Source organism: Diabrotica virgifera, chromosome 8, assembly GCF_917563875.1.
Source record: "Diabrotica virgifera virgifera chromosome 8, PGI_DIABVI_V3a".
In the NCBI taxonomy this organism is placed as follows: Eukaryota; Metazoa; Arthropoda; class Insecta; order Coleoptera; family Chrysomelidae; genus Diabrotica; species Diabrotica virgifera.
Window position 1 is genome coordinate 35969227 of NC_065450.1, and position 13682 is coordinate 35982908.

Here is a 13682-nt window from a genome sequence, read left to right on the forward strand (position 1 = left end):
ATCATTTTTAGAGAAAAGTCACTAAAGATCTTTTCTGTTTGGAATGACCCAAAAAACCTAAAAAAACTTTTTTCCATGCAAAAAAAATAATTTTAGGAAAAAAAAACAAAAAAAAACGTTTAAAAAATTTTTGACCACCTTTTGGTCCTGGCAACATGCAAATTTGTTAAAAGGAGTCCTTTTTGAGTAAGATTGTGCAAAAAATCCGAATTAGAATATTTTTCCTAGCGGATGCGCAGTGGCTTTCTGGACTATATGATTTTTGTATAAAAAGACACTGTGCCTATCTAATGCACTTTACAGAATTCAAATTGGACTATTTAAGCGGCCTCAGGAATATTTTAAAATTATAAACAATTTTTAGGTTTATAAAAAATAGAATATCTCGTGAAATATTAAATTAAATTAAATCATGAAAACAGTATTGGAAAAAAGCAGCAGGACGCTTCTATTAAAAGAAAAAACGTTTAGTTGTGATGAGTGCTTCCTAAGATACAACCGGTCAAAGTTGACCGTCATTTACGGCAAAGTTATAAACAATAGGATCATAATTTTTGAACTAGGTATCACCTTTTTACTTTTGTCCTCTTTCTCCACACTAATTTTCAAATCTTTAAAGTACTCATAATATATATTATTATAATAAAAACTATCGATATTACGAGTGAAAATTGCCAAAAATAGCAAAATTCGAATCAAAAATTAGGTTGGAGAAAATGTAATCTCAAAGTTCAAAATCGGTATACGTTAAAAAATGCATTATATCCGCTTCCCATGGAACAATATTCTTCATTGTTTTTTTGTTCCCAAGTAAGTCTAGTAGAGCCATCTAACTAACGCATTATTCAATGTCAAACTAGCCTTTGTTTTGTTATAATAGATTAATTTATTTATAAGGAAAGAATACCACATATTTTCTCCAGTTGTAGACTTTTTTTAGATAAACTTTCTACAAGTGTACCTTTTAACGGTAAACACACAAATATTCTTATTTGAAAACTGTATAATTATTTAAACAATCTTTATTTAAACAAATTAAAAATTTTTGTTATAATAAATAAATAAATCTTTTATAACAAAACAAAAGCAACTTTGACATATAATAATGCCTTAGTTAGATGGCTCTACTCAAGTTACTTGGGAACAAAGAAGAATGAAGAAAATTACTCCATGTGAAGCCGAGAAAATTCATTTTTTTAACGTATACCGATTTTGAACTTTGGGATTACATTTTCTCCAACCTAATTTTTGATTGAAATTTTGCCAATTTTTGGCAATTTTCACTCGTAATATCTATAGTTTTTATTATAATAATTTATGTTATAAGTACTGTAAAGATATGAAAATTGGCGTGGACAAAGAGGACAAAAATAAAAAGGTGATGGTTTAAAAATGATGATCCTATTATTTATAACTTTGCCGTAAATGCCGGTCAATTTTGACCAGTTGTATCTCAAGAACCACCCATCATGGTAGGGGAGCAAAGTATGCTAAATGTGCAGTCACTCGAGCGCTTTGGAGACCTATTGGGTTGTGAAGAGTAGGTCCTAAAACCAAAAAAAGTTAAGTAACATTTTCCATTTTACTGGGCGCTTGCCATTTTTTAATTAAATTTTCCATTTCCAACAATCGTTTTTTCCGATTATAACGCCATCTATGCATAATTCGAAAAAATGTTTCGAATAAAAGTTACTTATTTTTTCGTAAGGAATCCAAATCTGCAATAAAAAATGGGGGCTCCTATTTAAGATTTTAAAGTAACCCCCCACCCCATCTCCGTGGAGGTTCGTGTTTGGTGCCATTCAATAGATTTTTTAAAAATATTAAATAAGTATATTTTACAGTTTTTTGATCTGATGTTCATTTCGCGAAATATCGGGGGATTCGTATTTAAAATATTAAATTTACCCCCCACCCCACTCCGTGGGAAGTCGTGTTTAGTATCATTCGATAGATTTTTAAAAAATATTGAGCACATATATTTTAGTTTTTCGATCTGTCATTCATTTCGCGAAATATTCGCTTTTTTCTTGTGAAACTTTGTGACTCGCCCATTTCCTTACGCCCGGCTCAAATCGTCAGATTTTTGAAATATACACTTTTTTGCATGTACTTAACTTACCTTATCTTAATCTGACAATTAAGAGTTTTTTTAAGGATAGATTTTTTTTTCGGGTCCCCCCTTAACGAACTCCCCTGTGTTAAGAGCCAATATATGGTAGAGGTACGTATGCAGGGTACCAGGTTTCTCCACATATGATAATCTGACGCGCTCGAGTAACTGCAAAAATCCCCGCTTGGGCTCCCCTACCATCAGAATTGAACGTTTTTTCTTATATAACAAGCGACCTGCCGGTTTTTTCCACTACCGGTTTGCTAATTTAATTTAATTTAATATTTTCCGAGATATGCTATTTGCTTTTAAGCCAAAAAATTGTTTATAATTTTAAAATATTCCTGAGGCCACTTAAATATTTCAAATTCAATTCTGTAAAGTAAATTAGTTAGGTACAGTGTCTTTTTACACAAAAGTCATAGATATTTTTATGTATCTTAATTATTGTGGTTATTAGAGCGATCGTAAATTTTTAATTAACATTTGAATTGTTGCTAAACTATTCATTCAATTTGCATTGGCTTCTGTTGCTAAACTATTCATTCAATTTGCATTGGCTTCTGAAATTATAATCTATACAAAAAGAGCTTTTATATTAACAAGCTATTTAATTATTGATAAACAATTAGTTATCTAAAATTTTAGTTGAATATTAAAGATTTTGTTGGAAAAACCCGCATTTTACGGGAAAAATTTTCGTCAAAGTAAATCGGGAAAAACACGTCTCTATGCATAATTTAATTACGGTGAATTTTTATTTGAATTTTTTTGGATTAAAATTAAAATTTTTGGAGTTAGGGAGCAAAATTTGAAAAATCACGATTTTCGGGCTCCACTTTGTTTATGAAAAAAGTAGCACACTATCTGCAGACTTTGCATACCTATATTAATAATATAAACAAGCATAAGATTCGGTTCCAGCAATAAAATTGCTGGTAAATAACTTTTCCTTGTATTTTGCTAATTAGCCCAGAGTATAATTTATTGTAGCCACAAACAGGGGAAACAGAAGAATTCGAAATCAATAAAGGAGTGAGACAAGGTGACTCACTGTCAGCAACACTATTTAACCTGACAGTAGATTTTGTGTTAAGAAAGATCCACAAGGGAAACCTAAGAGCATCAGGTTTCCAAGTAATCGCCTATGCAGATGATAAGGCGATAGTAACAAAAACACGAAAAATCATGAAAAAATTAATAATGGAGATAGAAGAAGAGGGAAAGAAGGTGGGACTAAGAATCAATGAAAAGAAAACAAAATTAATGAGACTCGGATCTCGGAAAAGCAGAATAAAACAGAGAGATAAGGATAGGAAATAAAAAATTCGAGGAAGTACAGAAATTTAAATACCTGGGCGTTATGGTAAATAACAAAGGGGAAAGAAAAACGGAGATCGAAGAAAGAATAACTGCGACAAACCGGGTATACCAAGCAAATAGAAAACTACTAAAGAGTAAAATATTGACCAAACAAACAAAAATATATATACAGGGTGTCCCGAAAAGATTGGTCATAAATTATACCACAGATTCTGGGGTCAAAAATAGGTTGACTAAACCTCACTTACCTATATACAATATTGCTCACAAAAAAAGTTACAGCCCTTTAAAGTTACAAAATGAAAATCGATTTTTTTTAATATATCGAAAACTTCTAGAGGTTTTTTATTGAAAATGGACATGAGGAATCTTTATGGTAGCAGCATCTTAAAAAAAAATTATAGTGAAATTTGTGTAACCCGTAAAAATTTTATGGGGGTTTGGTTCCCTTAAACCCACCCAAACTTTTATGTACGTTCCATTTAAATTATTATTGTGGCACCATTAGTTAAACACAATATTTTTAAAACTTTTTTGCCTCTTAGTACTTTTTTCATAAGGCAGTGTTTATCGAGATATTTTGAATATTTGTCGAATCCACCACCTATTTGTATAATATGGTTAAGTATGATTATAGACACCTGTTAATAATCTGAAAATTTATTTATAACTTAAATTTTTTGGTATATTTTGAAAAAGAAGCCACATCTCGATAGAAGTTGACTTATCAAAAAAAGACTAAGAGACAAAAAAGTTTTAAAAACACTGTGTTTAACTAATGGTACCACAATAATAGTTTAATTGGAACGTACACAAACATTTGGGGGGTTTAAAGGAACAAAACCCCCATAAATTTTTTATGTAAATATAGTAAAAAAGTAGCCGCATCTCGATAAAAACTGGCTTATCGAAAAAATACTAAGAGGCAAAAAAGTTTTAAAAACGTTGTGTTCAACTAATGGTACCACAATAATGAATTAATTGGAACGTACACAAAAGTTTGGGGGGGTTCAAGGGAACAAAATCCCCATAAATTTTTTATGGGGTGGAAAAATTTCACTATAATTTGGTTTTAAGGTGGGCCTGTCATAAGAATGATACGTGCCCGTTTTCAATAAAAAATCTTTGAGAGTTTTGGACATATTGAAAAAAATCGATTTTCATTTTGTAACTTCAAAGGGCTGTAACTTTTTTTATGAGCACCTTTGTACTAAGGTAAGTTAAGTTCAACCGAACTATTTTTGACCCCAGAATGTGTGGTATATTTTATGACAATCCTTTCGGGACACCCTGTATAAAACAATAATAAGACCAATAACGATGTATGCAGCAGAAACCATGACTATGACAATAAAAGAAGAAGAGAAATTAAGTATAAATGAACGAAAGATAATAAGGACAATACTAGGTCCAGTGAAATTCGAAGAACAAGACTATAGAAGGAGAACAAATAAAGAAATTTTAGAAGAATTGAATGGTGAAGATATAGTAAAAAAATAAAAGTACAAAGAACCAAATGGCTAGGTCACATATGGAGACAAGGACCAGAATCAGTATCAAAAGCTATGATATTGTGGCAACCAGGAGGAAAAAGGAGACGTGGTCGGCCCAGATCGAAATGGTTAACTGAAGTAGAAGAGGACCTAAGAGGACAGGGATTACAAAATGGAAAGAGAGGACAATAGACCGAAAGAAATGGAGACTTATTAGTGAACAAATACAATGATTATGGGGACTCATCCAAAATGGATCTAGAAAGCAAAAGCGGCGAAACCCCACATGGGGTGTTAAGCCTAGAATTTATTGTGGTTATTATAGCGACCGTAAATTCTTAATTAACATTTCAATTGTTGCTAAACTGTCCATTAAGCTTTCATAGGCTTCTGGAATTATAATTTATACGAAAAGAGATTTCATATGACCCAGTTATTTAATTATTGATAAACAATTTTATTACTTATGTATCTAAAATTTTAGTTGAAAATTAAAGATTTTGTTGGATAAACCCGCATTTTCCGGGGAAGATTTTTGCCAAAGTAAATCGTGAAAAACACGTCTCTATGCAGAATTTTATTACGGTGAAGATTTTTGGGCGCCATTATATTTATAAAAAAAGTAGCACACTATCTGCGGACTTTGCATACCTATATTATTAATGTATACAATCATAAAATTCGATTCCGGCAATATAATTGCTGGTAAATAACTTTTCCCTTCCCAAAAAATGGCCTATTCTCCGATAATCTGCCCAGACTATAGAAGCAATGTAACTATTTCCGTGAGACCTATGTTCAGCAAAGGGCTTAGAAGAGATAATGCTAATGACTCATTGAAAAAACATGTAACAACTAAATTTGTATACCTGCAGTCCCCACAACAAGAATGACTACCAATATTTTGCTGAATTTGACTTCTTGTTAGCTCTCCTGCAGTATTTACGTTTTTCCTTTTTTCAGTTTTTGAGCTTTGTATGCTTACTGCGCTGTCCGCTATGCATGCGTTCTTTTCATGCTTCTCTCCTTTTATATGACACCCTTTTTCAGAATTAGTCATTTTTATAAATACCCAAAAATTTAGCGTTAAATAAATTCGTCAAATAATCGATCGTAATATTTGACATTTATACTGTCAGTGATTAGTTATCAATGATAGTTTGTAGTATGTAGGTCAAGTTGACTAATGATATGGCATTCATAGAATATTGCTGTGATTTCCATTGAGACAAGGCGAAAACGGCGGGTTGGTTGAAGAAAATATACCGATGAGATTTTTTTGCATAATCACATTCGTGAGACATCCCAGAATAAGGTTCAAGAAGTCGCCCACGTGAATAGTGCTCCAAATTTTTTTTTAACAAAAAATCCTGAAGAAGTTTTTGTAATTATTTTATTACTAAACTGTTATTTTTAAGTAATAATAATGAGCGCCATACACGTATTAGGCGACCGTCAATGGGAGTGTGAGAGAGATGCCACTCCGGCAGTCAATAGTGCATCTTACTAGCACTCACATTTACAGCCGCGTCAAGACGATCTTACCGCTTATTGTTAGTAATTAAAAATAACAGCTTAGTAATAAATTAATGACACAATTTTTTTAGAATCATGTAGGGTAGGCTTTAAACTTTGATTTAGCCACTTTCTGATTTTCATAATAATAATTTTAAACCGAGTTATTAAGTTTTCAAAATGGCCATATTCGCGTTGTTCAAATTTTAAATTGCTTATAACTCGAAAACGATCATCTTTAGGGAAAATAACTACAAGAGACCTTTTTTGTTCAAAGCGGTCCAAAAAACATAAAAAAATGTACAGACCAAAAATACTTATTTTTAAAATTTGATTAAAAAAAATTGTTAAAAAGATTTGGACCAATTTTCGCGTGGGCGACTTCTTGAACCTTATTTTGGGGTGTCTCTCTAGTAGAATGTGATTATGCAAAAAAATCTCATGGGAATATTTTTTCCAACAAACCCGCCGTTTTCGCCTTGTCTAATTTGTTCAAAAATTCTCTGGGCTTTCAAAAGTGACAAATTTAGTAAGAGAGCCCAAGCGGGGATTATTGTGGTTACTCGAACGCGTCAGAAAACCATATCGGGAGAAAACAACTTGTACCCTGTAAATGTGCCCCTACCGTATACAGGGTGTTTTGGTAAAGAATGGGCCATAGCTTAACCGTAGATTCCTGCGCTCAAAATAGGTCGATTTAAGCTAACTTACCTTAGTACAAAAGTTGATAATAACCGAGATACAGGGTGTCAAAGTTAAACTTTTATTTTATTATTTTTGATAATTTCCAGACAGGCATGGGACAACAACACGAAATTTGGTAAGTGGTGGTAGTACTGTATAGCCTACTAAATTATGTTAAACAAACGTTTCTGACTACTACCAGAGGCGTACGACGGGGGAACGTGAATGGTTGACCTTTCCCAAATTCTAAGCCACTGGCGGAATTGCTATTTTAGTGCAATTTTTTTAGTCTCCAATACTTTCTATGTAAAAAATATACTCTTCATTCGTAACGGTAAAGCCATTAGTTTTCGAGATATTTGAAGCTAATAACAAAGGAGCATAATACATTAATTAAAATAAGTGTGCCTTATCATTTTTAACTTCAAATATCTCGAAAACTAATGACTTTATCGTTACGACTGAAGAGTATATTATTTGCATCGAAAGTATTGTAGAATCTAAAAATTATGCTAAATAGCAGTTTCATCAGTAGCGTACAATTTGGGAAGAGTCAACCATTCACTTTCCCCTGTCGTACGCCTCTGGTAGAAGCCAGAAACGATTATTTAACATAATTTAGTAGGGTGTACAGTGCCTACACTTTATGCCAAGTATGACACGGATATGTCAAATTATTTTAAAGTATATATTCTTTTTAAATAATTTATTCTTTATTTAAAACTTTGTGTGCCCGTGTGTATTTAAAAGAAATATGTGTGCCCGGTAGTATAAAACTATTTGACATATCCTTATGATACTTGGCAGAAAGTGTAGGTACTGTACACCCTACTGAATTATGTCAAATAATCATTTCTGGTTAATACCAGAGGCGTACGATAGGGGAAAGTGAATGGTTGACCCTTCCCAATTTCTACGCCACTGATGAAACTGACATTTTAGCATAATTTTTAGATTCTACAATACTTTCTATGCAAATATTATACTCCTCAGTCGTAACGATAAAGCTATTAGTTTTCGAGATATTTGGAGCTAAAAATTAAAAGGCACACTTATTTTGATTAATGTATTATGCTCCTTTGTTTTTAGCTTCAAATATCTCGAAAACTAATGGCTTTATCGTTACGAATGATAAGTATGTTATTTACATAAAAAGTATTGGAGAATTAAAAAATTTCCCTAAAATAACAATTCCGCTAGTGGCGTAGAATTTGAGAAGGGTCAACCATTCAGGTTCCCCCGTCGTACGCCTCTGGTAGTAGCCAGAAACGTTTGTTTATCATAATTTAGTAGGGTGTACACAGTGTACAGTACTACCACCAGTTAATCTATCGAATGATACCAAACACGACCCCCCACGGAGAGGAGTGGGGGTAAATTTAAAATTTTAAATAAGAACCCCGCGATATTTAGCGAAATGAACATCAGATCGAAAAAATTACAGAATACACGTATTCAATATTTTTGAAAAATCTATCGAATGATACCAGACCCCACGGAGGTGGGGTGGGGGGTTACTTTAAAATCTAAAATAGGAGCCCCATTTTTTTGCAGATTTGGATTCGTTGCGTAAAAATAAGTCACTTTTATTCGAGTGATTTTTTGGAATTATGGATAGATGGCCCTAGAATTGGATAAACTATTGGTGGAAATGGAAATTTAAATAAAAGAATGGAAAGTCCCTACTTAGATGGAAAACTTTACTTAAATTTTTTTGCTTTTAGGACCTAATCTTCACAACCTTATAGGTCCCCATAACGCTCGAATAACTGCAAATTTAGCACACTCACTTTCCTCCCCTACTATTATATTTTCTCAATAATAAAGATTTGAATAGGCCTAGATTAAAGATGATGATTAAAATATCTATTTATAGACCCACATAAGAATTTGCCATTTATTTTTTTTTTGTCTTAACCAAATTTGGGTAATAGCCATATTATGCACCTATAATTTTTGTAGTGTCTAATTTTGCCTACTCCTATTATGATTAAAATGATACAAGGCTGGACTGCAATTTCTGCCTACATTGTATTTATTTAGCTCCCACATATTCCGACGAATTCAATAGACCAAAGATTCTAATCACATTGTTGTCAATATATAATAACATTGTTATGAAATTTGCTTGAAGATGTAACCAAATATGAATTAATTCTCATCAAATATTTTACTTTTTCTTAAAATGATTTACTTATGGTAAAATGTTGATGGTTTTTATGACATATTGTGTTTTTGAGGACGTAGCAATATTTTTATAAGTTTTGTAAAAAGCAGTATTTTTCAAATAAGAATATGATTAACAAATCAGTTATAACACGCAATAGGTTGCAATGGAAAAAATAGTAGATACATATATTTATTAGCTAGCGATCCACAGCTATTTATTTATTAGAATGCTTTGGATCGGTCTCGGCGCCGGCGGAACATTATTAACCTTCCGCAACTAACATTGGTTTTCTGAACATTAAAGCTAACATCGGGTCTCAGAGACCGACATAAAAAAATGTTTCTATTGACACACTTTCAAGCGTAGGATTGTGTTTACTCCATGAAGGAGTAAAATTAAACATAACTGATCATCATCATCATCATCACACAGCCAAATTTGTCCACTGTCGGACATAGGCGTCCTCAAGATTTCTCCACCCTTCTCTGTCCTGGGCAGGTGCAATCCAGTTTGTCGCTATTCTTTTAATATCGTCGGTCCATCTGGTAGGTGGTCTTCCACGACTTCGTTTGTCCGCCCTTGGCCGCCACTCTAGGATCTTCTTTGTCCATCTGTTGTCTCTCTGTCTTGAGACGTGTCCTGACCATTTCCTGTGGACAAGAATATTTTTTCAAGTATATAATCAGACCTTTTAAAAAAAGTTTCTAGCATTAAAATTGAGCGACTTACGATCAAAATAAGGTCGGTACCTAGTTTTTTCTACGAAAAAATCAGTGAAAACAACCCCCTAACTACCCACCTAATTAAAATTGACTTTCGGCCTTCTGTAGTTCTTTTCATACAGTGCGCTGGAATAAGTGTTACCCCACCCCCCCCCTTAATAACTTATTTATTTCTAGCACATAAGCAAAACGCTCGGACAGGTCGATTTTTAAATTAATCAAAGTATATTATAACATCAATATTTCGAACTTTCCGCGATTCCTCTTTAGGTGACAGGCAAAGTGATTTTTTTAAATAGGAAAGTAGATCATGTGATAGACCATTTAAAATCGTTTGAAATACTGATTATTTAAAATGTATGATACTTTAATCCTTTTTAAGAACGTAGGCGCAAAATTTTGATCAAATTGTTTTTAAACGCATTAATTTTTTTTTAATCCTGAGAAAAATAATAAGTATTTTAAAAAAAAATTAAACGCAGAATAAAAGATTACATTATTACCGAGGGCTGAAAGTCCCTTAGAATAAACAAAAATTTCTTCTGAATGATATATTTGAAATTAAAAATCCGAATAAACTTTCTTATTTTTTTTTTCACCCCTGTGACTTATTAAAGTAATCATTAGGTATAGAAGTTCTCAGGGACTTTTGATCCTCGATAATACTGTAGTATTTCATTCTGCGTTTATATTTTTCAAAAACAATTATTAGTTTTCCGAGTATTCGAAAAAAAATGAATACATTTCAAAATAATTCGACCTAAATTTTGCGCCTACGGTCTCAAAAAGGATTAAAGTATTATACATTTTTGTAATCAGTCTTTCAAAAGCTTTTAAATGAGGTGTCACATGGTGTAGTTTCCCATTAAAAAAAATCAAAGTTATCACTGTCGTCTAAAGAGGGACCGAGTAAAGTTCGAAACAATGATGCTATAATATATGATTATTTTAAAAATCGACCTGGCTGAGCGTTTTTTTTATGTGATAAAAAGAAATAAGTTAGTAAGGGGGGGACTTTCACCTATTTAAAATTTAGAAAAATGTAGTTTAAAGATAAAATATATATAGCTCCAACAAGGGTGGTTTTAAGAAATGAAATATTATGATATTATATCCGAAAGCATAAAACAATCATTATTTAACTAATAAAAACCAAATATTGACCATAATATGAAAGTTTAAAATGCTATTTTATAGTTTTTTTACAATTAGAGGTAGGTCACCCTTAAAAAACCAAAAGCGTACAACGGATCAATATAGAAAATGAACTAGAGGGTAAAATGAGCCTAATCCCAAAATGTTTGTACAAATCGATGCTGGACGAAAAAATTGCGAGGTTTTGCCATTTTTCAGCTTCATTTACTGGCCTATATTTGCAAATCATGATAAGTAGTTGAAACGGTCAAAACAAAGAGACGCAGTCATCAAAAAAGCACGTGAGATTATATTAGTATAATCAACATTTACTGATTCGATCCAGGAATAGTCAACTCCAACTAGTAAAAGTTGAATTAAATTTTTCAAATCAACTTTTACTGCTCGTTTTAGTTGGAGTTGACTCGAACTAGGAATGGTCAACTCTAACTGAGAATCAACTTGAACTGTAACATAAATATACAATGTAAATCCCAAATCATGATTTCCAACGTTTATGCATTGTAAATTATGATTCGGGAGTGCTCCTAGTAGCATTTAACCTGCCTTGGTTTGTTTATTTCTACTGAATCTTGGATTTAAACTTAATATAGAACCTAAAATGTTGAAAATATTTTTTAGCACCTATATTGTAAGGTAACTCTAAACCTGATTTTTAAATTACGTCGACTTTGCAAAGTAACAAGACACTTACTCAACACACACACACACACACACTACACATTACTCCCCTGAGTTAGTGATAAGTTATAGTCTAGAAAAACAATTATGAAATTGACTGGCCTGTTAATTGTGAAAACCAGTGCCAATAGGGGTTCAAATGGGGTAGTGAAGCGCAATACATGATGCTGTTTCCAGTTAGCATCTCTAGCCTCTCCTACTCAATTTCTATCCTCACCTCCACGAAGTGTGGCTTAGGCTGCACGGGTGAACCCCGGAGAACCTGAGCAACCATGCTGGAGATTGGGTAACCAACCCCAGTGGAAGGCAGGGTCAGGGGTGACGAGGAAGGGAGAAGTGGTCCTCCGAAAAGGGGGTTTTGCTATGGACCAGCAACCCATACAAGGAAAAAGAAAGACGCTACGAATCGAATACTATTGCCTCGTAATAGACATGAAACACGGATTAGACCCAAGCTACGAAATAAGGACATTCTTTTAGGCACATGGAACGTGCTAAGCTGGTTCAGGCCCGGAATTGCAACACATGCCATAAAACAGCTTCAAAAATATAAGATGGACGTAACAGCGATCCAGGAAGTGAGATGGACAGGATCGGGAAGCCTGCAAATGGAAAATTCCATAGTTTTCTGGTCAGAAGAAGAGGAAAGGCACGAATTTGGATGTGGGTTTGTAGTTAACGGAAAACTCAAGTCTGCCATAATTGATTTCAAACCAATCAACAAGCGCATATGTGTTCTCTAAGGCTTAAAGGAAAATGGTTTAACCTAACCCTCTTCTCAACCCACACACCAACTGAAGAAGCAAATGAAGACGACAAGGAGGAATTTTATGAAATTCTAGAACAACAGTACAGAATGGCACCCAGACACGACGTCAAAATCATACTGGGAGACTTCAATGCCAAACTAGGTAAAGAGGACCATCTTAGAGCGGTGATCGGTACACATAGCTTACACGATAACACCAATGATAACGGATCAAGATTAGCAGAGTTCGCTGTAGCCAACAATATGGTAGTCAAAACTACACAGTTCCAAAGGAAAAATATACATAAAGTAACCTGAGTGTCAAATGACGGAATCACACGAAACCAGATAGACCACGTGCTCATCGACGGAAGACACTCTAGCAATATCATCGGCGCACACAGTTTAAGGGGAGCAGAAAGTGACTCTGACCACTTCCTGGTCAGAATAAAAATGAGAACAAGGCTAAACACGAGACATCCAAAGCAACGCCAACAAGGAAACAGATGGGACATTTCGAGGCTCGATCTACCTGATAATGAACGCCAATATCAGTCACTGATCCAAAATAAATTGCAGACAATGGAAGAAGAAGAGACATCAACACCAGAATTGACCATAGACCAGAAATTGCAAAATATAACAAACGCCATAGAAAGCGCCGCAGCGGAAACGATAGGGAAACAAAAGAATAACAAGAAGAAAAACCAGTGGTTTGACCAGGAGTGCGAACAAAGCTTACAGCAGAAAGCAATCAAGAGGCTGGAGCTACTAACGCGACCTACAGAAGAGAACAGGGAAGACTACAACAGAGTAAGGACTCAAACGAGAAGACTTTTGAGATGAAAAAAGAAACAGTACCTAGAAGCACGAATACAGCAACTCGAGGAGGAACATAGAACCGGTCAGTCTAGACAGTTTTATAGGGACATAAAAACAATGACGGGCAACACGATCAACAGCCCAAGATTTATAAAAGACGATGCAGGACAATTGCTCACTGACGACGAAGAGATAAGCCGCCAATGGAGAAAGTATTTTGAGCAACTCTTAAATACAGAAAACCCCACAACGACAG

At 33.8% G+C, this 13682-nt stretch overlaps 1 protein-coding gene across 2 annotated transcripts in view; it reads right to left on the reverse strand.

Moving 5' to 3' along the window:
* LOC126889439 (cuticle protein 19-like) overlaps window positions 1-6067 on the reverse strand; it is a 65302-nt gene extending 59235 nt beyond the window's left edge. For both annotated transcript variants that reach the window (XM_050657741.1, XM_050657740.1), the window contains exon 1: window positions 5799-6067. In XM_050657741.1, coding sequence (XP_050513698.1) covers window positions 5799-5989 — 191 coding nt within the window. In that variant the 5' untranslated portion in view covers window positions 5990-6067. The remainder of the gene's footprint in view (window positions 1-5798) is intronic.
* Between the last annotated feature and the right edge of the window lie 7615 nt (window positions 6068-13682).